Source organism: Aythya ferina (assembly GCF_964211825.1).
Source record: "Aythya ferina genome assembly, chromosome: 1".
Lineage (NCBI taxonomy): Eukaryota > Metazoa > Chordata > Aves > Anseriformes > Anatidae > Aythya > Aythya ferina.
The window spans coordinates 186,094,403-186,122,113 of NC_140296.1; the positions used below are offsets into that span (position 1 = coordinate 186,094,403).

Sequence of the window (27,711 nt, forward strand, 5' to 3'; positions counted from 1 at the left end):
ATGCAGGTGCAGATTTGTTCTTTAGAAACTTCACACAGGTTATCAACTGACAGACCACAGCAATGCCCTGGGGTTTGCACTCAAATGGGTTAGACGACGGGTGGTAAACCTATGGCCCTTGAGCCAAAGGCCACTCATGAACAGCTCAAGTCCTCACTCAACCCAAGGCAATCTGACATGGACGGCTCTGCAGCACGGAGACCTCAGCAAATTACAGCCACATCCTTCTTCAGCTACCCCCAGTGCTCCCTCCCCTGACTGTGCCACACATCCTGTGGTTTGCTTCTTGATATTTGGCTGTTCAGGCCCAAAAGGTTGGGCCTAACTGTAGAGATCTATGGGGGAATAGTGGTTTTATATGTCCCGCTTACTGCTTATAATAAAATCCCACTTGTACGTAACTAAGCTAGGAAATAGTACACATTAAGCTATTCAGAATAATATGTATTTATTTTCAGTGCTATTTTAATTAAATACTGGTATCATATATCCATGTCTGAGGTAATAAATTAAAAATAAATTCAAGATTTCAATCCTGTATTTGTGCTGCGTGGTTCTTCTACCATTGTACATAATTTTGATGCAAACACATATAGTCCATAATTCTGAATGCAGCTAGTAATATTATTTTAACACAGTCACTTTTTGTTTCACTATAATTTTGCTGAGAATGGTTATTGCATGATACACTTTTAATAGATGTTTTAGTTATACTAGAATTTTCTATTAAATCACACATATCAAAGTTATAGGAAGATGGGGATGAAGATGTGCTTTGAGCCAAGGAAGGCAAATATTGAATCAGAATGATAGCACATATGGCAGGATTATTGTCTGCTTGCACTTGAGTCCAGATCCAGCAGAGCCACTTCAGTATGTGCTTAGCTTTAGACATATGAGTCGTTTCAGTGACATCCATGGCCTTAAGTGTTTGCTGAATCAGGGACTAGCCAAGTCTGCAGACCTAAATTCATGGACTTTCTTTAACTGTGTGTTATTTGAAAACAGTTTTGCTGGTTTCTTATTTTGCAAGATGTTCTGTAACAACCTCTGTAAGATTTTTCATCAGTAAAGCACCCATGAAAGTTTCTAACCTGGTTCATAAATACACTATGAAAAAATAAGCAGCTACAATGACTCTCTTCTACACATTTTGTTAAAAGCAACACCTGGTTTGAAAAGTTATTAAAGTAATTTTTCCCATGGTAAAATATATTTAAAAAAATAAACTCTTCATTTCATCATCTTCCATCAAACATATAAGCTTGTTGAAGGGCGGGGCATACCTCAGGTATTTTCATTTATAAATGCAAGAGATTGAACATATCAATTCTTTTTGCACTTAAATGCTGGTGGTAGTAAGGCCCTTTCAGCTAAGTCTCCATCAAGCCCAACATTAGTGAGCTAAAGAAACAAACAAACAAACAAAAATTTGCTTGCATATAACTTTTTCATAATCCTGAATTGTGAAAAAAAACAACACCTCTCTGCTTAGAAAAAAACTCTTATTGAACTGCTGCCATTAAAAAAGTATACCTCACCTCCATGTCATTTTAACTTCAGACAGTGATTCTGAATGCAAAGGATTTAAACACTCGCTAAAATTACTGTGGCATGCCATCAGACTCAGTGTTCATAAATTGTGCTAAAACCAATTGAATCTGGAAGCTATCGTTCAGAGCTAGAGCTAATGGTTGTCTTGGCGTTAAAGGTCTATTTCCACCAGATTTTACTTATTATACTTGGTAAATGACTGACAGTGCTCATGATGTGATCCTGAAAAACCCTTTGGTATTATTACCAAGAGCTGTTATCACAGTCTGTATGAGGACTCTCCATGCTCATGCAGTGCAGCGCGTTGCGGCGGGGACCATGTTTCTCACTGCAGCAGCCTCAGACCCGGCCCTGAGGGAGCAGGCGTGCCGTCGGGGCCTTCAGTACTCCACCGAGCTCACGATTGCCATTGGCTCGTCAAACGTTGCCAGCCTTATCTGCTTGGGGGTGGGGATGGAGAGGATCTCCCCCGTGTCGGCCGGTGAGTGAATCCCGTTGTCAATGATGTTTGGGACTTCCTCCTCGTGATCTTCGTAGAGCGTGTTGATGTGCAGCAGTGGGTGTGTGGGGTTGCAGTTCAGTGCCGGGCCCGGTTCTGCTTTGACTGGGTTCAAAGTCATCGTTGTGGTCGCAGCAGTGGTGGCTATGTGGTTGTGGTTGCATGTGACAAAAGCCCCAGCAGCGGGCCCAGTTCTGCATGTCTCTGATGAGTACAGCATCTCTTTTGCAGGATGAGGGGTGTCTAAGAGAAACCAGAACAGCCAGTTAAAAGACAGGTAGCCTTTCATCCTCCCCGTCCACCACAGAGCAGTGTCCTGAACCAATTAGGGTCATTGGCAGTTCTGCCATTGATTTCAATGGGAGCAGGAGTGGACCCCAAAGTGAATTTTCTTGGGACCCTTTGAGGAATCCAGCAGGACAGCTTTGTAACAACAGGACTGTAAGCTCAGGGAAACAGGACAAACAACAAATGGGTTTTGTAAATCTCACTTTTTTAGGCATGCTCATGCTTCCAAACGTGAATGGTATTTTTGTAAAACGAACAAAAAACAACTGAAAAGTATCTTTTACTCTCCTCTATGGTCTGGCAGGTGTTTTAGAAATGTTATGATTTAATGTTTTGACAAATGCTATGAATGTTGAAAACCACAAGATGGAATACAAAAAGCACTGATATTTTCAATGGGAAAAAATAGTGGTTACAGATTGTAAGCCACTTGTCTTCAGAAAGAACTCAGCAATTTGGTGTCTCTTTCCAGAAATTAGGAGTCTGCCTTACCTGATGGACTGCAATGTTGGTCTAACTCAAAAGCAAAGCTGAATACTTTTAATTAGAATGGAGAGTAACAGAGCCCCAAAACTACAGTAATTATTTTTCACTCTTAAAATATTCAAGCACTAATTTAGATGAAGGTAATTGAGACCAGAAAACCCCAGTAGTTTTGAGGAGTTGAAATCAGAGCAGGTGACCAGATAAGGAAAGCTGTAGAATAGCTCACATGCACATTGGGGAGTTGGAGGGCTCTAAGGAGCATACGGATTTGGAAGTGACAGAAACGTTTATACCTCAAATCACTTCTTTGCTGGGCAGTGGGTGACGGTAGCTGTCAGTCTGTCGAGGCCCAGAGGGAGGTCTTAGCTTGTAATGAGATGAGAGCCATTGCTTTAAGTATGTACAAATCTTTCTGTAACTTCAACTGCATAGTGCTTCTTTCTTATGTCAGTAGCTTACAAAAATAAACAAGAAGATACCTATCTCTCTGTCAGTTATCTACTGGTCTATCACTTTTCTTAGTGCTTATATGGCTGTCCCCATCACTCTAGCATCTAACAGTTATTGATATATTTTGAAAACTCCTTTGAGGCAGAAAAAGGGTAGCATTTGCAGGACACACACAGGGAACTGAGACACAGAAAGAGCATCCCTTGTGAGGCCATACGGGACGTGAATGGCAGAATCCCTGAGTCCCAGACCAGCACCCACACTTCAGACCATCCATCCTCTGGTCCACATGAGACAAAGAGCAATTTAAAATGTCTCTTGGGTGAAGAACAATATAATTCGAATTGTGCCTTCATAGGTGGCAAATGTCAACCCCTACAAATTAGTAGTTACAGAGAATTTTTTTTCCTACAGGCAGCTTTAACTGCCTTTATCAGTTTCTCACCCACTCTTAAGAAGTTGCTGTTACTGGTTAGTATACTGGCTGTTTCTATATGACTTGAAAATAAGACTGGTTTGAAATATACCAGGTGCTGGTGGGGCAGGAAGGGTGTCACGGAGGCCAAACCCTCCTCATTTCCTTAGCCAGGCATGACCACATTTATAATTGTGAAAATCTGCTTGTGTTTGAAAAATTACCTATAGCAACAGCCTACAGGCTGCTTTGCACAGCTCTACGTGTAATAATGCTTATCCTCTGTATAGCTGTATTCTGATAGAGAGAACCATGGTTTCTGAGGCCTACAAATCCTAACGTTGTTACTTATCCCAAAATCTAGTAAGGTAGGTCAAATTGTTCAGGAACGCTTTGAGTTCCTGAAGGTCACTACGAAAACCATGGTCTGTGGAGGTGGCACTGGCATTGCAACATACTGTACCTTTGAGAGAGGAGGTAACGTGTACTATGACATTCTCTTCCTGGTTTAGGAATCCACCTTCTTGGCTTTTTGATGTAGGCATCGAGGGGATGGCTGGAATCTCTGGCTTGGGTTTTTTACTACTAAGTATATATGGATGTACATCCAAGGAAAAGTGTCGTGTGTGCTTTTTTTCACTGCCTGTGCTTGGGATGGCGTTTGAGTCAGTTTTATGAGCTGATGATTGCTGTGAGGTTTTTGCAGTGGATTCTAGTAAAGGAGCAATAAGGCTATCTGTCGCTGTTTTTCTCCGCACAGGCTTAGGCTTTTCGGGTTTATGGTTTTCAACCTTCATAATGGCTAACTGTTCCTTGAATGGCTGAGGAAGTGGATTGGTAGTTGGGATCCATTTCATCTTCTTCCTTGGTCTCTTAATGATGAGCTGCTCATTACCATCAATGTCTGCTGGGTCGACACTTGGGTCTATTGTTTGGATCCCTGAATCACGCATGGTTGGAGTGGCATCATGGTTAGACTGGGCCAAGGCCGCAAGCAGCTGGCGGACCACATTGTCATACATCAGATCACTTTCATTTGTAATAAAATCCAGGCGGTTCAAAGATTTTATGTGGTCCCGATTTTCATTACAAAACATGGCCAAAATATTGATGTCACAAAACTGGGACTTCTGCCACTGTTTCTTGGTCTTTATTCCAACTTTGTTGAGTTTATCAAATATGAAGTTGGACTTACGAAATATGAAGAGGTGAATTAAGTTGATAAGGATGATCAAGTTCATAAAGCAGAGGAGAACAATATCTACACCCGCAATGATCCGCTGGAGCTGGACAGATGGCAGCTTACAGTTCACTCTGATGTGCAATTTGGAGCTGCTTGTTTTGTCTGGAGGCTCTCCTAGCGCACATGTAAATTCATTTTGCTTCTGTGTAGCATAGTAGGTGGATAAGTATGTAATTGGTATAATGCTTAAAAAGATGATGAACAGATGTCTTGCGAGATAAAGCTTAGCCAAGAAGTTACTGCGTCCTCTTCTTTCCAGGTATTTCTCAAACAAGTTCTGTTCGGGGCTTTTTTCCTTCTCTGCATTCTCAATGATTTCTCTTTTCTCTCTCTCTGTTATCCCTGGGCCTTTGGACTGGATCTGTTTCTCAATTTTTGGTGCTCGTCCTTCAGCTGCACGGTGGTAGCAATTATCGATCTCCTGGAGCAAAAAATTAAGCTCTGACGTCAGTCGGGTGGAGGCCAGAAATTCCCAGCCCAGAGCTGGAATGTACATTATCCCAGCAAAAGCCAGCAGTGCATAAGGTAGGAACTTATGCTCAAACAAGGAGGGCCAGTGGCTGGCATCAACTCCTGGCAAGGCATCTTTTAATTCTGTCCAACAATATCCTCTGGCATACAAGGCTTGATCGCGGGTGAAGTTGTGTGGTGTGTAACAGTATATTGGCTCCTCTGTATAACAGAGAGAAAAGTCACTGCTGTGCATTTAACCTACAAAAGGAGCTCTGGAAAATAAACATTTCAAATGATATCAATTTTACTTTACTGTATCTTCACATGACTGTTAAGCCCACAATGTCTATCAGACAGCTCAGCCTGCTCACATCTTCACAAGCCTCCAGGCAAAACTATTTACCTGGAAAATTTATAATGAACCTCAGCTAGAAATGTCTGCAATAAATACATATTTTGGTTTTAGTTATCTCGCTGAGAACAATATCCTAAGCTAAAGTGTGGTCTTAACTCTAGAAAGGTAAAAGACCTGATATCCTCTACACAATAGCTTAGGATGTTATTTTGGCATATGTGCAAATGCTGAAAGGCTCATTTAGGTGAAATTTAAGGTTAATCCCAGCTGAATATTCTTCTAAATAGAAAAAAAAGTTAGTGGATATATCTACTCATTGATATAATAGAAAAAAAATTAAAGACATATAAACATTTAGGCAACTGTATCCCAGTTAATGGGCTTGAATTAAAGTGTGACTGACCAAGACAGAATCTGGTGTGTTAATTGTATTTCCCACTATGAAAAATTAATTTTACATTTGAAAATGTAACATCATTTTTTACATAGTGTGCAATTAAATGCTGGAACTCACTGTCCTACAGCATTATGGTAGCAACAAATATAGTGGATCAAGAAAACATGTAGACAAAGTAATGGAAGAAAAAGTATAGCAAGAATTATTTAATACACAGATAATGATCCATTTTTTTTCCGTAGCATCATCTTTAAGTCACAGGCTGCTGGGCAGTGGGAGGGTTTTTCCAAGAAAATAATACCATATGCTTGTCTATTTTAATACTATTTCCTAAGCATTTGAGTTTTGCTACCATCAGAGACAGGATATTGGGCTAAAGGACTTTTGCTTTGACTCAGTAGGTGTACTATGTTCTTATGCAATTACATTTTTCTAACAATAGACATGACAATAATGCAGAAAAACTTGTGAAAGCTACAACAGCATTAACAGCTCCAAAACAAATGACCATTATCAAAATACCCTCTTCAAAGAGGAAGACCATATTTTAATGTTTTGGCAGGTAGAACAAAGGGAATATAATTTACAGTGTTCTGGTATACCTTAAAAAAAATCCTAAAATGAGATCCATAGGAGGAAGGCATGTTCTCTTGAATTGAGAATCGCTCAAGAACACCAAGCTGGCTCCAGTTCTGAACGCAGTCTACAATTCAGATGGAGAACAGCTCACTTGAAGAGAGTGGAGGTACTGTTCTCTTAATAATACAAATCATGAAGAGAAATAATAAAATATTATGTCATTTGAAAATAGTAAAATATTCAAAATTAATAGGCAGGCAAAAAAAACTAATCCTTTTGGCATAACAGAAGACTCCTTAGTTGACCAACTAATACTCCTCATATTCAAGCAAATCAAAAGCATTTACTAGTGCTTTGGTAAAATGTGGATGTGTAAACATATTCTCTGATCTACATGCTTAGGACTGCACAAAATATTTTTAAAGTGATTCAGTGAAGATTCTTTTCTAATAATATAACCATTTGGACAGACTTGCTAGAATAAATGATACTACCCAAGACACGACGTAAAGTGATTAAGTCCTGTATATTCTTTAAAATCACTTCTGAAGACTATTTTATGATCTACCATAAAACGCAGCTGAAGGTAGATTAAATGATCTACCTTTCTTAGACACAGCTTCTCATTTAGAATAACATTGTGCATTTACTCATTAGTTACAATAAAAATATTCATTGTCTTTCATCTTCAGCAATTACATGCCCTCCTAACCCTGCCCATGAAAGGATGCATACAAAAATATTCAATTCCTACTATCAGGGAGTTACTCTATGATTTCCCAGGAGATTCAGAAGATTCCTATGTGAATATATTCCCATCAAAAAAATGGCAAATAGCTTCAAGCATTTCTTGTAAGCAGAAATATTTTGAATGGTGTGTCCTAAGCTTAGTAGAACCTGTCAACATAAAACTTAATTTCCCATGAAATACATAGATTCATTTCTGCTGGGTCTCAGCACCATGAATAGTTGAGACGACAGCAACAAATATTCATACAAACCATTCATAGGGACTTTTTTTGGATTCATGTATCATTTGCTACTACCAAATAAAAAGAGTTCTCCTCACCGAGGCCTGAAAGACTAAGGTGACTTCTGCCAAAATTTTATATATACACCAAATATTAATTTAATTTATAAACAAATAAAAATATCAAAATGTCTTAACATTACATTTATGTTGGACAGATCACTTGGAGACTAATTGCACTTTGTCCACTTCTCTGAAAAATGGAAGTTCCACAACTCTGGTTTAGACTCAACAGCTTCATTGGAGGCTACTTCAAAAATGTGCCTGCCTAGCCCAGTAAAGAAAGCAAATGCCATTTTATAGGAATTTACTAACTTTTCTTGTTAAAGATATTTAGCTGCTCCCACTGCCTGGTAAGCTGAGAGAGATCTCTAATTTTTCAGGATAGCTGAGCATGGTATTCCATTCTTATTCAGTGTTGTTATTTATTGATGCTACTCCTGTATTTTCTTTGCATTTTTATTAAATTCACACGATTTTCATTATGTGTCAGGTGAATCCCAAAACCCTTCAGATGAAGGGTCCTCAGTGAAGGCAGTGGGACTTCTGATAACTGCCTGAAGAGGAGGCAGGGTTACACTTCAGTTTTATTCAAACAGTGTTTTTTAACATGTTTGAGTCATACTCACTGCCAGAGAATGTCACTGATCTTGTTAGTTACTCCACAGGGGAGTTTACCTTATCCTTCTCAGCAAAGGACGTGACTCACAAAGCAAAGCATCAGTCCTGGAAAGCTCATTCATCTAGACAACCATCGAGAAAATGGAGAGGAGGGGAAGACCCTTCCATACAAAGATTCAAAGCAAAAGACTAATTTACTTGCTGCCTGAAGGAACCTGTCTCTTCATTGACAAGGGGCTGCCAAGTAAGATCAATGCTAGCTTTAAGTTAGCTTTTGTGAATGCTCCTTAGGCAATAGCAGCATTTTACCTTGCATTTAACACCATGAAGGTGTTTGATCCTATCATACTAGGGCATGGACCATTTCTCCTCTGCTGCAATGTGTCAATCAGAAATAAATGAGAAAGGAAAGCATCACATCAATAACTAATCTGGTTTGTTATGAAAGATGGCATCAACATATAGCTGGATCTCAAAATGCAGGTCTGTTGAGGATGGAGGAGTACCAAGTTGTTCTCACATACACAGCTCACTTAGCCGTGAGAACCCCATAATGCGCATTCAGAAGGCACATCAGATTTTTTTTTAAAACCAAAGTTCTGATATTGGATCATATGATATAAAAATAAAATAAAAAAAATACATATTTGTAGTTTATACTCATAAATATAGGATGTTTTTCCCAAAACTTGGCAGTTTAATTGGATATGCCATAATTATTCAATTGTGTAGGAAATGACAAAATGACAGAAGAAGAAGATACTATAAGGAAAAACTTTTGCAAAGCTTAGGGGATACTACGATGGCTGAATGTGTTGGTCCTCTTTTGAGTGTTGTTGGGGCTTAGGCCATAAGTATAATATGTCCCTACACATTCCTTGATAGTTACATGCTCGTGAGCCCAGCAGACAGAAATTCCTACCATTAAAAAATAAATAAATACGTCATGGAGAGCAAGGTCATCATCTCCAAAACAATCTTTTGCCTGTTCCAAACAATAATGAAAAGGTGGTACAGGGTATACATGCACCTGTGACTTGTACACGTGTGCAACTGCAACAAAGGCAAAAAAATAAGATACTACCCAATTAGCCTGTAATCAATATTGGGAGCTGGAATGCTGAACTCAACATTTCTTCATTAAATGTGATGGCCTACTGCAAGATTTTCAGTGCTCATGCTCAGTAAATTCTCAGGAAGCTCAAAGCCTGAAGGTCTGCTGTTAGGTCCACCTATGCAAATATGTTAATTAATCTTATACTGAGTTGAGTATAAAGATGCATACTAGGAAGCTTAGCTTCCCTTTTTCAATACTGTTAGATGATCACAGGTGAGCAGTACCTCAGATGTTTTCAACAGTTGTACAGAAATGCATTTTATGCTGCTCATTGTTCATGTAAGTAACTTTTAGAAGTCCACAAAACTAATCTCATTAATAAAATATGAGACATCTCAAATTAATCTTTTTGGATATACAGACAAGATAAAATAGTCAAAGCAGAATTAGTTAGTTGTGGAATACAATAATTCTATTATGCCACTTGAAGAAATAAAAACCCTTGACAGCCAAGTTTTTTCACATGCTCCATTCTGTACCATCTCATCCTATCAGTTTAAGTACTACTTAGAGAAATTACTTCCAGGCATATGGTGGTAAAAAGGACATACTTCAGGGGAATGAAAGAGTGAACATGGTTGGGAGAAGATAAGCAAGGTAGGGAGGGGGATGAAGGCAGGGGGGACCATGCTCAGTAAAATGTTTAGAAAGAACCTAGAGAGACAAAGTGGAAGGCAGGAGTGAAGGCAAAGTATGAAAGCTAGGTGCTGCCTGTTAGTAAATGCTCTGAGAAACGCCTGGGACTTTCTGCAGGTGCAGGCTACCACTTCTACTAGTCTCAGTCCAAGGTCAACCACCCCCTCCCAGTGGTTCCCCAACCTCTACACAGCTCAGCATACACTCAACAGCCCTCTTCAAGAGCCCCTGAATTAAATACTCTTTGTCAGGCTGCAAGTGTTAAACATGTTAGATAAATTAATTTAACTAAACTTAACCCTGGAAAAACAATACTTTAAGTTCTAAAATTTCTCAAATGAGGGGCTGGGGGGCTGAGGTTTGGGGTTGGAACCTCTGTGCAGCTTCCCGTTGCAGAAATTAATCTCAGAAGGAATGCAGAGGCTCACACTGCAATACAAGCAGTTCAGGCCCCAGTTTTGCATCTCAAAGGAAAAGATGTCAACAGCACAGTCCACCAAGGAGGCTTTGTGGGTGTATGCACATGCCTATACATATTAAAAAAATAATTTTGCAAAAAATGTGAGCTAGTATGTGGTACATAGAAACAACACTGTTAAGTAAGACACGGTCAAGCTGACAGTTATGTGTTATTCTCCTGTATCTTTCAAAGTTTATTTTTTACAAGTTTTCCTAGAAAAAGTGAGTGAATTGGATCTCACACAAACATTCATTTGTGTTTTCAAATAAAGATAACAATACCAGCCTCTCAGTATTCAACACAGTAAAAAAAAAAATAGACCCTGCTTCTAAAAATGACTTCATGCAGTTTCTTTGAAGCCAGTGGGATTACTCATAGTGCATAAAATTAGGCATGTGAATCTCTCTTTGAAGAACTGATGCTGTAGGGGGGTCAATCTCGAGCTTCTAAAATTTTATTACAAGCAGTAATCAAAAGTTACTTAAATAAATATGGACAACACATTTACAATGTTTTTGGTAGATGTTAAAAACACAGTAAGATATTTTTAATACACAGTATATGCCCCTATATAAAGGGGCAACTGACTCTTTACACCTACCATATTCCCTGTGAAATAAAATGTATTAACCAGAAGCAAAATATAAACCATAATAATAAGTTGTATATGTTTCCTGTGACCTCCATCTTTTAGAATTTACTCTGGAAAACCAAATCACACCTCATTAACCCTCCAAGGAGACTGCAGGTTTCCAGCATTCTAAACCGTGATTCAATAATGCAGGAGGAAAAGAACAATTTCCTAACAGCATACAGAAAAAAAAAAAAAAAGGAAAAAAATGGCATCCAGTTTTCAGAAAATAAAACTGAAAAAAATGAGATTAAAATTCTTGTGCTTGCTATACCAAGACAAAGGTTAGTATGTCTCTTGTCTGAGTAATTCTTTGAGGATCCAAAGTAAACGTGCTGCCTGACATACACTGGGTATAGGCAGCAGAGAAGCTGCTTAGGTTCTGCCGAACAGGCTGGGTCTCCCAACTCCTGGACAAGCAACTAAACCCTCGTGCTCTGTCACAGAGGCTCACAGGGAATGCCAGTGGGAAGCAGACACCAACTCTGGAGACCTGAGTATCAGGTACGTAACTAAGTATCAGGTAAGCACAAGTACCGAGTTAAATATATTGCAGACTCACCCTGGGCCTATGGCTTTTCACCCTCTTCAAGAGGACTGCTAAATCATGCGAGTGCTCAACCTGCCTACAAAGAAAAGCTGGTATTTCAGTCAAGTTCTCTGAAGCGCTCCTCATAAGGTCCTCTCCACTTTACTGTAAGGAGAAAATCAGTGTTTAGGTAGGATCTCTGAATCTTCCTGCCCCATCAGATGCTAGAACACAAGTTTATAATAGCCAAGATAAATGAGGAGCTCCCTGAATTCAGCCATAGATGTTAGTATTTGACAAGTGTAGTTCTATCATACTGCTCTTCCCTATGTTGTATCAAGGGAGTGTAAGCAATCAGATGTACATGCCTCATTCATCTCAAGTACTAAAAGGAATGCACAAGGAAGCAGGTAGCAAACTGTTTATTTTGAGAAACAGAAATTATTTATTTAGTAGTTTTCAGTATTTTTTTTTTTAAAAGGAAAAGAAGAAATGTCCTGGATCCTCTTCTCTCTGGAAAAACAGAACAAAAAACATTTATATTACTAAAGCTGAAAATGTAGTCTAAGTAAGAATGATGTCATCTAAACAGTAAACAGTTTTTCCATCCCAGCCAGAGGTTTCCATAAGGAATATGTAACTCTATTTTGGATGTGACTTTAAAAAATGCTGGCTAGTATCCAAATTAACTAGAAAATTCCTTTAATTTAACAGGTTTATTTCAACTACTTTATTTAAAGGTTAGAAATTAGTACAGTATGAGGATGGATTCCTGAAATTACTTTTGTGTATCAATTGTAGTCATACGGTCCTATTTAACTCAGTTTATTCATATGAATAAGAACATAAAACATTCATAGAACTAAGCCTTAACTTAGCAAGCTGATTATTAAGAATTATCATTTTTATCAAAACAAAAAGACAATACCTTTACCTTTGTTAGGGAATATTCTTTCCAACTCTGAAAAAAGGTTCCATGCCCATGAAGTCTTCCTAAGGTACAAATTTCTCCATGATCAACAAGGTAAGGTATAGCCTTTTTTGACCACTCTCTGAAATCACTTGTCCTGTTTAAGAAAAAAATCTTAAAAGAAAAGTCCCTAAGGAAATGAGACAGGAAACCATCTGCTAGTAAGTTTTACTGACTCACATTCTACAAAAATTAGTTGTAATGGGTGAGATAAACAGCTTCAAAGACTAACAGGTAATTGGTTTCCCACAGGGGTGTCCCCATATTTACAGTTTGGGGCCATTTTTCTTGCAAGACTGCTGTTCAAACTGCATGTATTTTAGATTTGCAGAGTAACTATATCAGTACTGAACATTCCCAGTGGATATAAAAATTTACAGGACTATATTCCCTGTATGTAATGTACATTAGCTCTTCTGAAATTAGCTGGTATGCTGAAGTTCACTTACCAGCAACCTTAGGCTTAAAGACTTGTAATGCCTGCCCTGCAAAATTCAGGAGAGCAAAGCACCTAGTCCTACTTGGTTCGTATGTTGACATGTTGGAAAAGATTACTCCAGAAATGGCAACCGTTACACGGAAGGTGCAGAAACACCTAAATGAAATCCCTGAGGTTGTTCCTATGGAGAAATGTTTCCTCAATAATGAGCTACCATCCACCACATGATGGTCACACAGTACGGTGGCAATGTTGTTAGAAAGAGAGCTTCTCTGTAATGACTGAACTGATGAGCAACACTGCGAGCATTTCTTCCTGTGGTTCATGGAGCCTTATGTGAAAACAAAAGACATCTGGAAGGAAATTACAATGCTTGCATTTGCACCTAGAGGTGTATTTCTGTATTATCATTTGTTTTGTACTATGTTAAGATATGAGGAAAAGTTAGATTTGACTAACAGAATGCATTCACCAAAATATAATTAATTCCGCCAGATAGCTCTACAAAAGAGATCTGAATAATATTGACTTCTACAATTATCCCTAGTATAAGGAGGTAAGTGGAATTTGGTGATGCCAGAACTTCTCTATAGGGGTAGAAGTAATGCATGAAAGCAAGTGTGTTCATGTTACCCAAAGATCAAAAAACATTTTTGGACAATGCAAAAATTCCCCTCTAGAAGTAGAACCCCAAAGCAGCTACATAGGCACCCAGACACTAGGATGATGCGAACTAGAGTAACAGCTAAAGCAAACTGCAAGAACACATAAATGCCAAGGTGAAATGAATACCTAGTGAAACTGATGGCACACAGACAAGGGTGGCTTCTTAATTCAAGGGTCAAGCGCAAAATACAAGCACAGGAAACAACAGGAAACAGCAGGTTTGTTCTACTGCATTACTGCTTTTTAATGGTCAGAAATGAAAAAAGATGGCTTGTTTTAAGTACCTCTTGGCATAAACACAGCACCTGGAAAATTTCATATTAAAAAAAAAAAAAGAAAAGAAAAATACAAGTAGTTAGTTCATTAGGTAATTATATTCTTTTAGTATCTCAGTATTTGGAGGCAGAGATGACTGGTCTACTGCTTTTTAGAAAACTGGTCCCTCCAGGTATAGCGAAACTGGGGGTTGTGAAGTATCAGACCTGTGCTGATCTATCATGACAGAGCAAAAGAGAATCAGCCTCAAAAGGCTCCCAGGGACCCTGCAACTTCCAGTGTGGATGTTTCCATCCCTCCTGTACAGTTTGTGGATCCCACAGAAGACAAGGCACCTCAGCCTCAGAATTAATTACTTCCCTGTGCAGCTGAAATGCTCCAAAACAGTCACTTGAGCTCCAAGCTGCAAAAGACGCACCCTGCATTCAGCAACTGCTGCCAGAAGAGAAAAGCAAACAAATCTCCAAACCTTACTATCGTTAAGAAGTACAACTGAGTTTCCAAGCTCAAATACAGGAGAATAATATACAAAATCCCTTATGATGGAAACATAAGGCATTATTTTCAACCCTTTTCTTAGAATAAATCCTGTATCATGGGAAACAAAAGAAACCTCTGCAAGAATGATGACAGTCTACTGTGAAATATTTCAGCTTTTTAATTAAATGTGTATACCTACTGAAGGTGCCTGCTGCAGTCATCTTTAGTGTTCAAAAATCCCAGGGAACTCACGGATGATACAGATTCGTCTTGAAGAGTTTTACCAATCTAAGAGGCAATACAAGCTGAGACCTCTAGATCTTGGATGTGTAATTTCTGTCTAGTTTAGAGAGAAAAAGCTTCAAAATACTTCATGGTAGCTTTGAAAAACAGTCTCAGCCTTACTCTTATTTATTCAAAAGGTTCCCTCTTGACAAAGGTGAATGAGTTAAGTAGCTCTTAAACAAGAATGCTTTTGACCCATCTATCTGTACAGATTGTTGAAGTTATCCTGAAAGTATGTATTAAGCTAAATCTTATCCATATGTTGGACCTCTTCACATATGAGACACAAGAAAATGAAAGGGTTAATAGTGTAGACAGGGTCATCCAAGTCAATATAAAAAAAAGACGACACGTATGTGTCAATGAAGACTGAGAGATGGAATTTGTGACAGAAAAACGTCTGTGGCCTCTAGGAATTGCAGTGGAATGATTACTTATGTGAGGCTCATGTGTTTCCTCTAGATTACTTTTCCATTTAACATTCAACTGCATAACTGCAAATCTATAAGTGACCAAAAATCCGAGAAAGCCAGCTTGCATACTCCATGAACATTGTGTTTGTGTTTTGCCCTCACCCTTTGGTAAGAATTCCAACTGCAATGCAAACAGCCAGTGTCTGAACCACGGCCAGCCCATGGCTGCTTGCACTACTGCAGTTCTTTAAAAAATACACGATTTGAAAGCACTTAAAACACAAGAGGTGTGAGAAGAGAATTTAAGGAGTGTCTCAGCAGCTAATACTGCCTCAGAACTAATTTCTGCATCCATGTCCTCACATGCATGCAAATAACAATCTGGCCCAGTACTTGTAGCAGTAACAGTAACTATTTGGGAAAACTTCATCTTCACTTTTTTACTGTATGTGGCTTTAAGTAAGGCTACCGAGTAAAAATGGAAAATAAGCTCAAAAGCCAACTAACAGTCAGGTCAGGAAGTGAGAGTGTGTGTAAATATGCTGCCCACAACCTGAGACAGAAATACAAATTCAAAAAGTTGACCGGCAATACAAAATAAAATTCCATCTTGTAGCAGAGAAATCCTCACCATACACTACTTCAAACATACTTTTGGGTGAAATGCATAGAGACACTGAACTCATGCATACACTGTACTGCACAGTGAAGTAAGCATCACTTATGCAAAATGATTACAAATCAGAAAATAAAACATAAAACTTGTCCTAACTCTTCAGTCATTTAACTTACTGTCTCCTTCCATGACTTCCTCATGAGAATTTTCTAGCAGAAGGGTGGTAGAGGGCTGAGCTACATAACTGCTAAGAGACATAGAAATACAGTATTTGTGAGCAACTTTTTGGTATTTGGTAAGCACTGTTTTATAAACCTAGCAAGAAAATGAACACCAAAGCTTGGCTTTTGATGGGAGTATAAAAATCAACTGGATGACTGTTTTGCTTTATTTTAATAAAGTATTGGCATTAAACAACTTCTGAGGGAAAAGCAGACATGACTGCAATACAGAATGATTCATTGTGAATAGAAAGCACAAGGCAGTGTACACAAGGGATATGACTTAGCAATTGCTGTGGCTGACAACATGAATCCTAAAGCTTTTGAAAGTTTGGAAACCAAAATATTTCAATATTGTGAAGATATGTTAATATCGTGAAGATCCTTGTCCATGGTGTCTTGGAATCTAAGCAAAGGCTGTGAGATGTTTCACTACGGAAGGCTGCTGTTCACTGCCAGTGTCAGAGGACAGACACTATACTTGCTGATGGAGAGGTGTTTAATACCCATCAGAGCCCTATCTGTGGCTGTGGGTTGTGAATACTAGTTCCATGTGGTTTGCAAGTACCTAGCTCCATGGTAAAACCAGGGAGAGTAGCGAAGCGAGCAAGATGAAAAACCCATGGAACACCAAACAGATGCCCATCAAACAGATAATGAATGTTGCAGTCTAATACCACGCATTTTCTGCATTTTGACAAGGAAGTAAAAATGGAAATGCAGTATATTAAAGGACCAGTCCCTTGTATTTAGATCTGTGCCTCCCCAGACTCACCAGGCCTTGATAGGAGATACTGAAACATCGTAACTAAAAAAAGCTGCTGAACATTGAGGCAGACTACAGCTGGACTAGAACTACATATCTTAGAGTCTTACCTACTAATCTTTAATTAAAGTTTGGCCTTTTATCATTTTTTTCCACTAAGTATTAGCCTAAGGCTACTTTGCTTCAGCAAGAAAACACTTTTAATGATTTATTTCAAAGAAAGTAGGTAGGTAACTAAATAAAGAACCCCAAACCCTTTATCATGTGGAAGGGAACAACCCTGCAGGCTCCAAGGCAGCTAAATGGGAAGAACAGAAGTGACAACCTCTACTTACAGGCTTACAGTCTGCTCCTCTGCTAGCTGGCACCCAGCGTGGTTATCTATCCCTGCACTGGGACACCGCAGTACTAACTGAAGTAGAGCTCTCCACTCAGAGGTAGTTGTATTTTACTTCTAGTTTGCACAGGAGTAACTAATTCTTCAAGGTGCTAGGGAATGAAAAATCAGGCTTCTGGATCTTCAGATATGAGAAATAAAACCCCTAAGGAAAAAAAAATATGGACCTTCGCAAAACATTGTGCATACAATGCAGGAGCACTACAACGGATACTGGATATCACACAGGGTGTAATGGGGGCATGCCACTGTTCTGAAAGAAATTCAAACAGTACTTGGATTTAAATAAAATAATAAATCTTTAAGGCAGTAATTTGTGAAAGAAAACAGAATGAAACCAAGTAAATTCCCCTGGGACTACCACCTGTATGCACTGTAGCTCTCAACAAGAGCATCGCTAGCAGGGAGGTTTCCTTTGCGCACAGAGGGCAAATGCCTCCAACACTTCCCCTGAGATCCTCAAGGTTCAGTGCACACTGGCCCATAAATACAAGACATCCTGATGGTATATAAAGTCTGCGCATGGGTGAGTTTTAGAAAGGCAGACTATTCGTTTGTCTGTTGTGGATGCTTGTCTGGCTTTCTTTTTGTGAGGTTGCTGACCACTGTTCCTGAATGACTTTATCGCAGAATCATACAATGGCTTGGGTTGGAGGGGACCTTAAAGATCATCCAGTTCCAACCTAAGGCCTCATCCAACTTGGCCTTGAACATCTCCAGGGTTGGGGCATCCACAGCCTCTCTGGGCAACCAGGTCCAGCGCCACACTACCCTCCCTCCTAATGTCTAGTCTAAATCTATCCTCCCTTAGTTTAAGATCGTTCCCCCTTGTCCTATCATTATCTACCTGCGTAAAGAGTCCTTCTCTGTCCTTTTTATAAGACCCCTTTAAGCACTGAAAGGCTGCAATGAGGTCTCCCCATAGCCTTCTCTTCTCCAGGCTGAACATCTCCAGCTCTCTCGGACTTCCTTCACAGGATAGCTGCCCCAGCCCTCTGATCATCCTTGTAGTCCTCCTCCGATCTGCTCTAACAGCCCCACATCTTTCTTGTGCTGGGGGCCCCAGACCTGGATGCAGCACTCCAAGTGGGGCCTCACAAGGGCAGAGCAGAGGGGGACAATCCCCTCCCTCCCCTGCTGGCCACTCCTCTGTCGATGCAGCCCAGGACGCAGTTGGCCTTCTGGGCTGCAGGCACACACTGCTGGCTCATGTTGAGCTTTTTGTCCACCAGAACCCCCAAGTCTCTCTCCTCAGGGCTGCTCTCAATGAGTTCTTCTCCCAGTCTGTGCTCATGTCTGGGATTGCCCCAACCTAGGTGCAGCACCTTGCACTTGGCCTTGCTGAACCTCATGTGGTTCACATGGGCCCACTTCTCCAGCCTGTCCAGGTCCCTCTGGATGACACCCCTTCCTTCTGGTGTATCAACCACACCACTCAGCTTGGTGGCATCTACAAACTTGCTCAGGGTGCACTCAACCCCATCGTCTACATCATTGATGAAGATACTGAAAAGCACCGGTCCCAAGAGACACCCCTGAGGTACCGCTCGTCACTGGCCTGCACCTGGACACAGAGCCATTGACCACCACTCTCTGGGTACAGACATCGAGCCAATTATTTTGCCCAGTATTAATACTGCACACAGATTTACTTTAATTACTTTTCTAGGTGCATCCTTCCTGGAATCACACTAGTTTGTTGGAAAAACATTAAAGGAGAATTGGGAGACTCAGAAACGATAACAGAAGGTGTTAGTTGAGGGACTTTCTTTTCTCTTATGAAAGAAAGTCAGGGAAGTGCAAAGAAAGGCTGTAGTCATTTCTTTGCAGAGGTGCCAGTGCAAGCATTATACCGTCTGTGATTTAATTTCTCAAAAGCAATGTGGAGATCAGAGTACTCAAACACGAGGATGAACAAATCACATACATGAACAGCAAATACATTAACCTAAGCAACCACTTTGCCCCTGTCATTAAAACAACACAATTCATTAAGTAACTTTATTTTCACCCACAGGAAAACTACACTATGCAATGTATTATCCCACAGACATAACGATTTCTAAAATTACAAATAAATGATTGCCTTTTAAATCCATCTGGCATAACGCACGCCCTCCTTGCTTCACATGCTGAGGCTGGGCTCAACTTTCACACGGCGTGCTGTTGCTGGGCCCAGGAGCCCAGCACTGCACTGTGCCTAGTCACTCCTGACCAGGCTTTAAGGTAAGCTGGATCCTCCACAAACTCACAGGCAGATCAGCAGTGTGTAGGGTTTTATCTCCTCTTGGCACTCAAGGGTTTGTGAGAAACCACGTTCACTGCACATCTACGTACGCCCTGAGCACGCACACCTTCCGAGAGCCTTTACAAGACTCTTCAAGTAAGGGGACAGAAACCAGAAGAGGGGTTTGTTCTTGGCTTAGCAACATGATGGTAGCTTTAAACAGCTTGCACCGGATATCATTAACAGCATTAGGAGTAATTATAAGCATCAGCTTTTATTTCCTACTCCGAGGCTGTAACCGATGCACAGAAGGGCACAAGGAAAAGGCTGGGAAGCTACTATGGTACTAACACCCAAAGCAGCAGCAGGAACCTCTTGCCAGCACTTTTGTCAACAAAGTTTGCACTTTTCATATGTATTATTTAAATTGCATACAGGAAGCAATATCCAAAGCAAGAAAAATATTTTTTTTTTTAAAGATCAGTGGCAGCGCATGGGTGAAACCTAACACAAACAGCAGAGCCAGTAATAAGCACATACTCAGCAGGACTATTGCTGTTACCATGGTCAGTGTCTCTGGACAACCTTCTTAGTAAAGAAGTTTGAGTAAATGTTGTTTTGGTAACAGGGCTGCAAACATCTAAATCAGGTCACATTTAAAATTAGGAGGAGTTTTGCTCTTGAGATCACTGGAAGCAGAATTGAATCTACCAATCTTGAGCTCTTTTACTGCACCTGAAAAAGAAGTCCTGAAAATTTCGTTGGCCCTTTACAGTTTGTATGACATTTTCTTGTATCTTTATTTTTTTTTCCCCTTTCTCTCATGGTATGTATATTGTATGTGAGAAGAGTGCTGTCCCATGTTTTTTCAGTGCCATAAAGGTGCTTTCTGTATTGCCTTGTAAACTTTGTCCAGGTAGGACATAACAGGTTACTGCTCTTATAGCACATATAGAATCAGAAAATCATCAAGGTTGGAAAAGACCTCCAAGATTATTTAGTCCAACTGTTCCCCTATCACCAATATCACCCACTAAACCATGTCTCTAAGTGCCATGTCCAAGCTTTCCTTAAATATCCCCAGGGACGATGATGCCACCACCTTCCTGGGCAACCCATTCCAATGCCTGACTGCTCTTTCTGAGAAGAAATTTCTCTTAATTTCCAACCTGACCCTCCTCTGGCACAACTTGAGGCCATTCCCTCATCTCATCACCCGCAAGAAGAGGCCAACCCCCAGCTCCCCACACCTTCCGTTCAGGTAGTTGTAGAGAACACTAAGGTCTCCCCTGAGCCTCCTCTTCCCCAGACTAAACACCCCCAGTTCCCTCAGCCGCTCATCACGGGACTTGTGCTCCAGGCCCTGCACCAGCTCCGTAGCCCTTCTCTGGACACACTCCAGGGCCTCGATGTCCTTCTTGTAGTGAGGGGCCCAAAACTGAACACAGCACTCGAGGTGCGGCTTCACCAGAGCAGAGTACAGGGGGACGATCACCTCCCTGCTCCTGCTGGCTGCACTATTCCTGACACAAGCCAGGATGCCATCAGCCTTCTTGGTCACCTGGGCACACTGCTGGCTCATGTTCAGGCGAGCATCAACCAACACGCCCAGATCCTTTTCCTCTGCACAGCTTTCCAGCCACTCCACCACAAGCCTGTAGCATTGCATATGGTCTTATAGGGTCAAATGAGTACACAAGGTCTGTGACTAGACACAAATGACATTGTTTTTGGTACTTCTGAAAAACAAAACAAAACAACTGCAACATTTAAGACCACAACTGTTGTCCTAGAGTAGTCTTTCATGGCATAAAACAAACCCAATTGCAGAAATAGGGTCAGATGTGAGTAGTGAGTAAAATTGCTAAACTTCCGTGGACCACTGTGTAGTCTCTCAGAGTAACATCCCCTGTATAAATCTCTGAGTCTCCTAGACTTGGGTCTTCCTCCGCAATCTGCAGCCTCACAGGACTTGCTCATACAGAGTAAGTTCCTGCTGTCTGCGCAAGCAGTGATTCATCACAGATCTCTGGTAGGAAGCTCACACTACAATAAAGAAACATAAGTGAAAGAGCATGACCTTTCTGGCACCCAAGGTTATCTTTAGGCCTACTAATATTCACATTTGTAAATCTCAAACAGTGTGAAGTAAGCACTCTCATTGCCTTCTGTAGGCTTGCCTTTTCATCGATGTTTACTTCTCTACAAACCAAACAGAGGAAGGGCCCCAACACTTCTGCATTCTACATGAAGGACCCACAAAAGTGACTGTATCCTGCCTTTAGGTCACCATGAGGAGACAGTTCTCAGATGTTCACCAAGCTCAGTGTGCCCTGAAAATATGGTCTCTTTAAGATACCTCTAGATGACCATGCAAAAAAATGATGTTATCATCAACTGCGGCTGAAGAACTATATAAAAGATATATATAAGTCATAAAAAAAAAGGCAAATTCAAAATGTTTTAACTATGATTTAGAAAAATCTTCAATCAAGATGCTCTTCACAAGCAGTTACTCTTCTAGGTAATTTAATCTTACATATGCTTTATGCTTGCTTTCACTGTCAGTGTTGGAAGTCAACCCCAAAGCCACATATGAAGTAAGAGCCTGATTTGGATACGCTTACAGATCAAACACAGCTAATTCCCACTGACCATACAAGCTACAGGCTTCCAGTCTGTACATGAAGGCGCTAATAATTCCAAAGGGATCTTCAGGATGGAGCCTCGGGGGACCCGAAAGAAGTCCCATGCTGTCAGCTCCACTCCTGGAGGCGACACTTCAGAAAGTAAAGCAGTGGTTACCTGCCTGCTAATGGCCCAAACGATGTCACAGCAATTTACTGGGTGAATGATTTTTGAGGCTCACCAAGACTTGAACTGTCCTTCCAGACAAACCTGGACTAACCTCCCTGACAGGCAGGACGATGTGTTGGCTGCGATGGGCGAACAACCTGGGCTTTTGAACCTGTGAAAATTTTTATGCAAGCCCTTAAATACCAGAGATATCATGATACGGGAAAGCCCAAGAGGCGTGTACCTGTATGTAATTACCAGCAGCCAGTATAACGAGGCACCCCTCTACCTCGCGGGCCAGTCAAAAACCCGTGCTGCACACACCTGACTCAACATCAGGACCAACACTCAGGCCGTACCTCATCTTTACACCTCTCTGGCTCCTCGTAACGAAGCACAAAGAGGCGCTCCGGTGGGCCACTGGCACGGAGCCACCCGCTCCCCTCCCTCAGCTCCCCTCCCTCAGCACCGCTGTCCTTGGGGCACCCCACGGCCCCTCTGCTCCTGCTGCCCCTGCCCTCCAGGAGCTGGCCACAAAGCGGGGAGCCACTGGGGCTATTTTTGGGGCCACTGTTGGAGCCCGCAGCCCTTACCAGCAAAGTTCTTGGTGAAGACGAGTGTGACGAGGAGGATGGGGATGAGGACGGTGCCGATGGTGACCACGCGGTCGAAGGGCAGCTCCAGCTTCAGCTGCAGCAGCAGAGCCGCCAGCGCGCCCGCCTTGTCATCCTGCTGCCCGGGCAGGATCAGCTCCTTCAGCTTCTCGCCCGCCAGCAGCGCGGTGGCCATGTCGGGGTGGTTATCGATGATGTGTTGCATAAGCGGTGGCTGCGGGCGGCCTCACGCCGACGGGCCTCCCCCGGGGACGGGGACACGGGGACGGGCGGTGGCCTGCGGGGACAACACCGACAGGGTGGCGGCGGGGCCGGCTGCCTTGGGGTGCTGCGGGGTGCTGTGGGGGTCCCGTGCTGCCCGCCCCAGCCCGACCTCCCCGTGTCCCCGCAGCCCCGGGGAGCAGCAGCAGCACCCCGGGTGCTGCAGGAGGGCTGCCTCCCCACGCAGCTCCGCAGAGGGAAGCCGGGGGGACCCCAGCAGCCGTGTCCCCGCCGTGCCCGGCCATGCGACAGCACGGGCTGGGGCTGGGGCTGGGGCTGCCCCCGCGCCGAGGGAGCGGGCATTTACCTGGCAGCTGCGGCTCCCTGGGTTCGCGGGCGCTGCCTCGCCAGCAGCAGCGGAAGGCGCAAATAAACTTACACCGGCCCTTCCTGCCGGCGGAGAGGTCCCCGCGCCGCCGCTTCGGGGCCGGTGCCGGTTCTGGCCGCGGCTGGCTGGCAATGCATGGAAACGCCGGGCTGCAGCGCGCCGGGCGGCTCAGCGGGGGCTGGCAGCAGCAGGAGGAGGAGAGAGCAGCACCGGAATGAATTGCGGGAGCGCAGGGGTCCTTTAAGGATCTGATGCGAGCAGCTGGAGCCTGCCAGGCTGGGAGCAGCAGCAGCAGCAGGAGGAGGAGGAGAAGGAGGAAGGGGGGGGGGCAGCAGCCGCAGCAGGCACAGCCCCGGGGGCTGCAGCGCGCAACACGTTGCGGCCCCGGCCCCGCGGGAGGCACCGCTGGAGGCAGCGCGCATGCGCCGGGGGCCCGCGGAGGTCGGCGGCGGGCGGGGGCGGGGGCCGGGGCCGGGGCCGGGGCCGCGCCGCCTCCTGAGGTGATGGAGGGGGAGCAGCCGCAGCCCCCGGGGCACCTCAGGGCGAAGTGTCCCCGGGGCGAGGTGTCCCCGCTGGAAGGGTTTTAAAGCCCCGCTGGGGGCACACTGCACCGAGGGACGTGTGTGCTGCATCGCGGCACCCAGACAAAAGCGCCAGGTCGCAGCCCCCAAGTTATTCAGGGAGTTTATATTCAGCAGTGCGCGGATGAAAACCAGAGATACCCGTAAACAAATATCGCTGACACTACTATTATTATTATTATTATTATTTTCTCCCAAAGATTTGTAGTTGTCATCTGCAACACAGCAGGAGTAAGGCAGAGATTTTCGTCTTTGCCTTGAAATTTCCCTTTCCCCACTCACTGCCAACAATACGACGATCACTGCGTGCTATTCAAGTTCAATTACTCAAGTTTAAATATGGGATGCAAACTTAAATTAATGCTGCTTTGCAGGGGTCCTTCCATGCGGGCAGGGATGTGCTGAGCCAGGCGAGAGGGATGTCCTGATGGCGACAGCCCTGGTGAAGGAGCCCAGGCAGCAGAGACAAAGCTGTCACTGCCGCACGCTCCTGAAGGGCACCGGGGGTGAGAAAGGCCCAGAGCTGTCACCATCACTTGCTTCATTTTCCCAGCTCCTCACCCTCCGTAGGCTCCGTGGCAGCAGAGGCAGCTCCAAGGGCCGACATGCAGTGAGGAGCTCTGGAAGCGAGCGTCCTACCCGGGATGTGGGGCAGATGTGCCAGATTCTCTCGCCATGGCTGTGTTTGGGCTATGCATGCATTTTGTCAGCCTCTAAAATACTGGCTTTCCAAACTAGCAACAAGGGACTCAAACTCCTTAAGCACTTGTTGCTGCTGCAGCCAGAGGGACCACACGGAGCGAGGTGGGCTGACAGCCTGGACCAGTACAGCTGATTTGCAAAACTTCTGCTCAGGCTTTCAAAATCGCAATCATTTCATCATGCTCTTCGGTGCTGCTGACAGTCTTGTCCTGCTTGTTGAGAGTGTTGCTGAAAGGCCATTTTCCCAATCCTCACTTTGTCATCTCCTTTTCAAATCCTCTATTGCCCATCCAGTTACTTAATTCAAAACAAGCTGCTTCCTTTTTGTTTTCGGAGGCCTCTGTGGTGTTTCTCCTCATATCTTCCCTAGCCTAAGACCTTACTACTTATTTGCTGTCAAGATGTTGACTTTAGGTGCTTCCTCATGTTTTCACATGAGGAAAGAGTTCCAGCCTGCAGTAACCACCTCTGAAGAGCTCAGTGTAAGCATCTAAGGGCCATCTAGTCCTGTATTCATCTCCAAGAGTGGCTGTAATGGGACATGAGGCAACCTGTGTTGATGCCTTTTCCATAGTACTGGTCCAGCTTCCAACAGTGTCCAAGGAATTCCTTGAGCTTGTGATGGTGTAATAACACCCAAAGAGCCCCTTCTCAGAGTATTTTTGCTTGTATTCCCTTGGGTCTCTTGTCCACAACATCCCCTATTAAGGACTTCTTCAGGCTTACAACCTGTTACGTGAAAAACAACTTCTTTTGTTTGTTTGAGAGTATTTCAATTCAATGGGCCCTGATTATGGGAAAGTATTTGGATCAATCCCCATCCATCTTTTTCATGACACATATGCTTTTGTAGGCATCTGTTATATCTTTCCCCTAAATTATATCTAGTTCTACATTTAATAAGCAAGGTTAGGAGTCCTACTCACATAGGAAAATTACCATAAATCAGTCACTTGGCTTTTAAAATAAATGGCCTCCATGAGTAATTTAAATTTCTCTTCCAAAGCTTTATTCATTGTAATACCATTATTTGATTTAATCATATCGATTTTGTAATCTTGCTTGGCAACATTATGTCTCTGTAGCAAGCCAAAGAGACAGTCAAGATGGAACGGTACTGTCAAACCAAAACATGTGGGTAAACAAAGACCTGTAGTAGGGCAGAGAGGGGGACACAGAAAAATTACTGTCATAATTTATAGACAAACACCATGGCCAAGTTTCTCAGCAATAACACGCTGGTATGTATGCTGGTATGTATGCTGCTGGATAATCTAGACAATAATCAGGCTGTGATAATAATCCTATGTTAATAAATATTTCACAAGCTGCTGGTAGGGTCGGAATTTGATTTACAGATCAAAGTGGAAAGGCTTGTGAATGAATTCTAATTAATTCTAACAAAAGATCAAAAAAAGGAGTATTATTTTACAGTCACAGTTTGAATAAACCACTGGGTTTTATCATTTAGAATACATTGCTTCTTGAAGGTAAAATGTGTGACCTTTTAAAGCCTTGATTTCTGAAGTTCTGAAAGTTCAGAAGTTTAAAAGAAAATGAACAGCGGTGAAAGATAGATGGCAAATTCTGACAGGGGAACCTGTGGCCTCCAGAATGATTTGCCCTATAAGAAGAGGCTATACCACCTCTAGGTGCAGGTCGAGATTTATCTATTCAAACTTGAAGGCATCTGAGCTAGGTATTGCAGAGCACCATTCTGAATCATGTAGGAGGAGAAGTAACGTAGCAGCGAAGTTCATGTGACCAAATGCAGATGTCCTCTTCAAAACGAGATGAATCACTTCCACATTGTAGGTGTCCAGAGTTTACATATAAATCCCACTCATTGTCTCTTACATTACATCTTGGCCCAGCTCAGCCATTTCCTCAAGGGCGACTGTGTGCTGTCCTTGTCAGTTCGTACTCACTAGGGAATCGCTGCCTTTTTAGCTGACTGTTTTAACATCAGTCATGCTACCACAACTGCTTCATGCGGCCCCCCGGGGTATCTTTATGGAAAGGATAAGGCTTCCCCGATGACACAGGAAAGGAGCAGAGATGCTCTCGCTGGGCTGGGTTTGCAGCCAGCATTACCATGGCTCTGTCGGTGCTGTCGCCTGCCTACGTGGGCCGCAGGCACGCCTTTGGATGCTGTGCAGATGCACCCAGTGAGACAAGGCTGCCTAGAGCTGGCAGTGGGAACCGGCAGTTGGCAGGGGGTTGTGACAGTGGGGCTGAGCACGGAGGTGAGAGTTCTGGCAGTAAAATGAAGCAAGGGGCCAGATGATAGCAAAAAGTGGCAACTGGCGGTGCTGCCTGGATGTGGCTGCTGGCACTGAATTGAGGCTTTGGCAGTACGAGGAGGCTGTGTTCTCCTGTCAAGAAAAACTCACTCTTAGTGGTAAGATGTAATGCTGTTGCTGACATTGGTGAAGCTTTTTTTTTTTTTTTTTTTTTTTTTTTTTAAAAAAAAGAAAAAAAAATCTCCCTGCTAATGGATCTCAACTTCTGGGCTTATTTGTGTCTCATCCTCTCAATCCCTCAGGTCCCTGGGGGGAATCCTGCTCAGCTGGACCTCAAAAGTTTGTGCTCACTTTTCTGTATAGTGCTTCTCAAGCAGAAGTGAGTGATCAAAATCCAATTTTGCTCCCTTCCATTCAGGTCTGAAGACCTTCCAACCAGCCCCATTAAAATGCCTGGAGAAGCCGTCCTGAATCCAGGTCCCTTTCCCTTTCCTTTCTGTTGAGCATGGGTAACACATTCCAGCGAAAGAGGATGGTGCAGGTGACAGGAGATCGTGCTGACACTGCAGGCTTGGCGGGTGACAGCAGAGTGCTAGGCTGGCTGGCTGCTCGCCCTCCTTCCTGCTGCTGCTACTTCAGCTTCTCTCTTCTGCGCAGAGGAAGGAAGAGATCGCTGCAGGAGGACAT

The 27,711-nt window shown here is 42.9% G+C and overlaps 1 protein-coding gene and 1 long non-coding RNA gene across 8 annotated transcripts; both read right to left on the bottom strand.

Moving 5' to 3' along the window:
• Positions 1-429: 429 nt before the first annotated feature.
• Positions 430-23,887, bottom strand: PANX2 (pannexin 2). Of its 7 annotated transcripts, XM_084507094.1 has the most exons (5): positions 22,889-22,953; positions 11,777-11,908; positions 6,743-6,895; positions 4,156-5,660; positions 430-2,296 (listed from the first exon to the last, which is right to left on the bottom strand). In XM_084507094.1, the coding sequence occupies exons 4-5, from the start codon at positions 5,639-5,641 to the stop codon at positions 1,935-1,937; spliced, it is 1,848 nt and encodes a 615-aa protein (XP_084363220.1). In that variant the 5' UTR covers positions 5,642-5,660; positions 6,743-6,895; positions 11,777-11,908; positions 22,889-22,953; the 3' UTR covers positions 430-1,934. The 7 variants fall into 7 exon arrangements, with proteins under 7 accessions (XP_084363220.1, XP_084363218.1, XP_084363223.1 ...); XM_084507092.1 differs by lacking the exons at positions 6,743-6,895; positions 11,777-11,908 and adding an exon at positions 23,478-23,887 and having other exon boundaries at positions 4,156-5,607; positions 22,889-23,186; XM_084507097.1 differs by lacking the exon at positions 11,777-11,908 and having other exon boundaries at positions 4,156-5,607; positions 22,889-23,024.
• LOC311430504 lies at positions 12,150-15,918 on the bottom strand. Its single transcript, XR_014688851.1, has 4 exons — positions 14,301-15,918; positions 13,945-14,123; positions 12,678-12,810; positions 12,150-12,256 (listed from the first exon to the last, which is right to left on the bottom strand). It is a non-coding gene; the product is annotated as an uncharacterized lncRNA (long non-coding RNA).
• Positions 23,888-27,711: the final 3,824 nt, after the last annotated feature.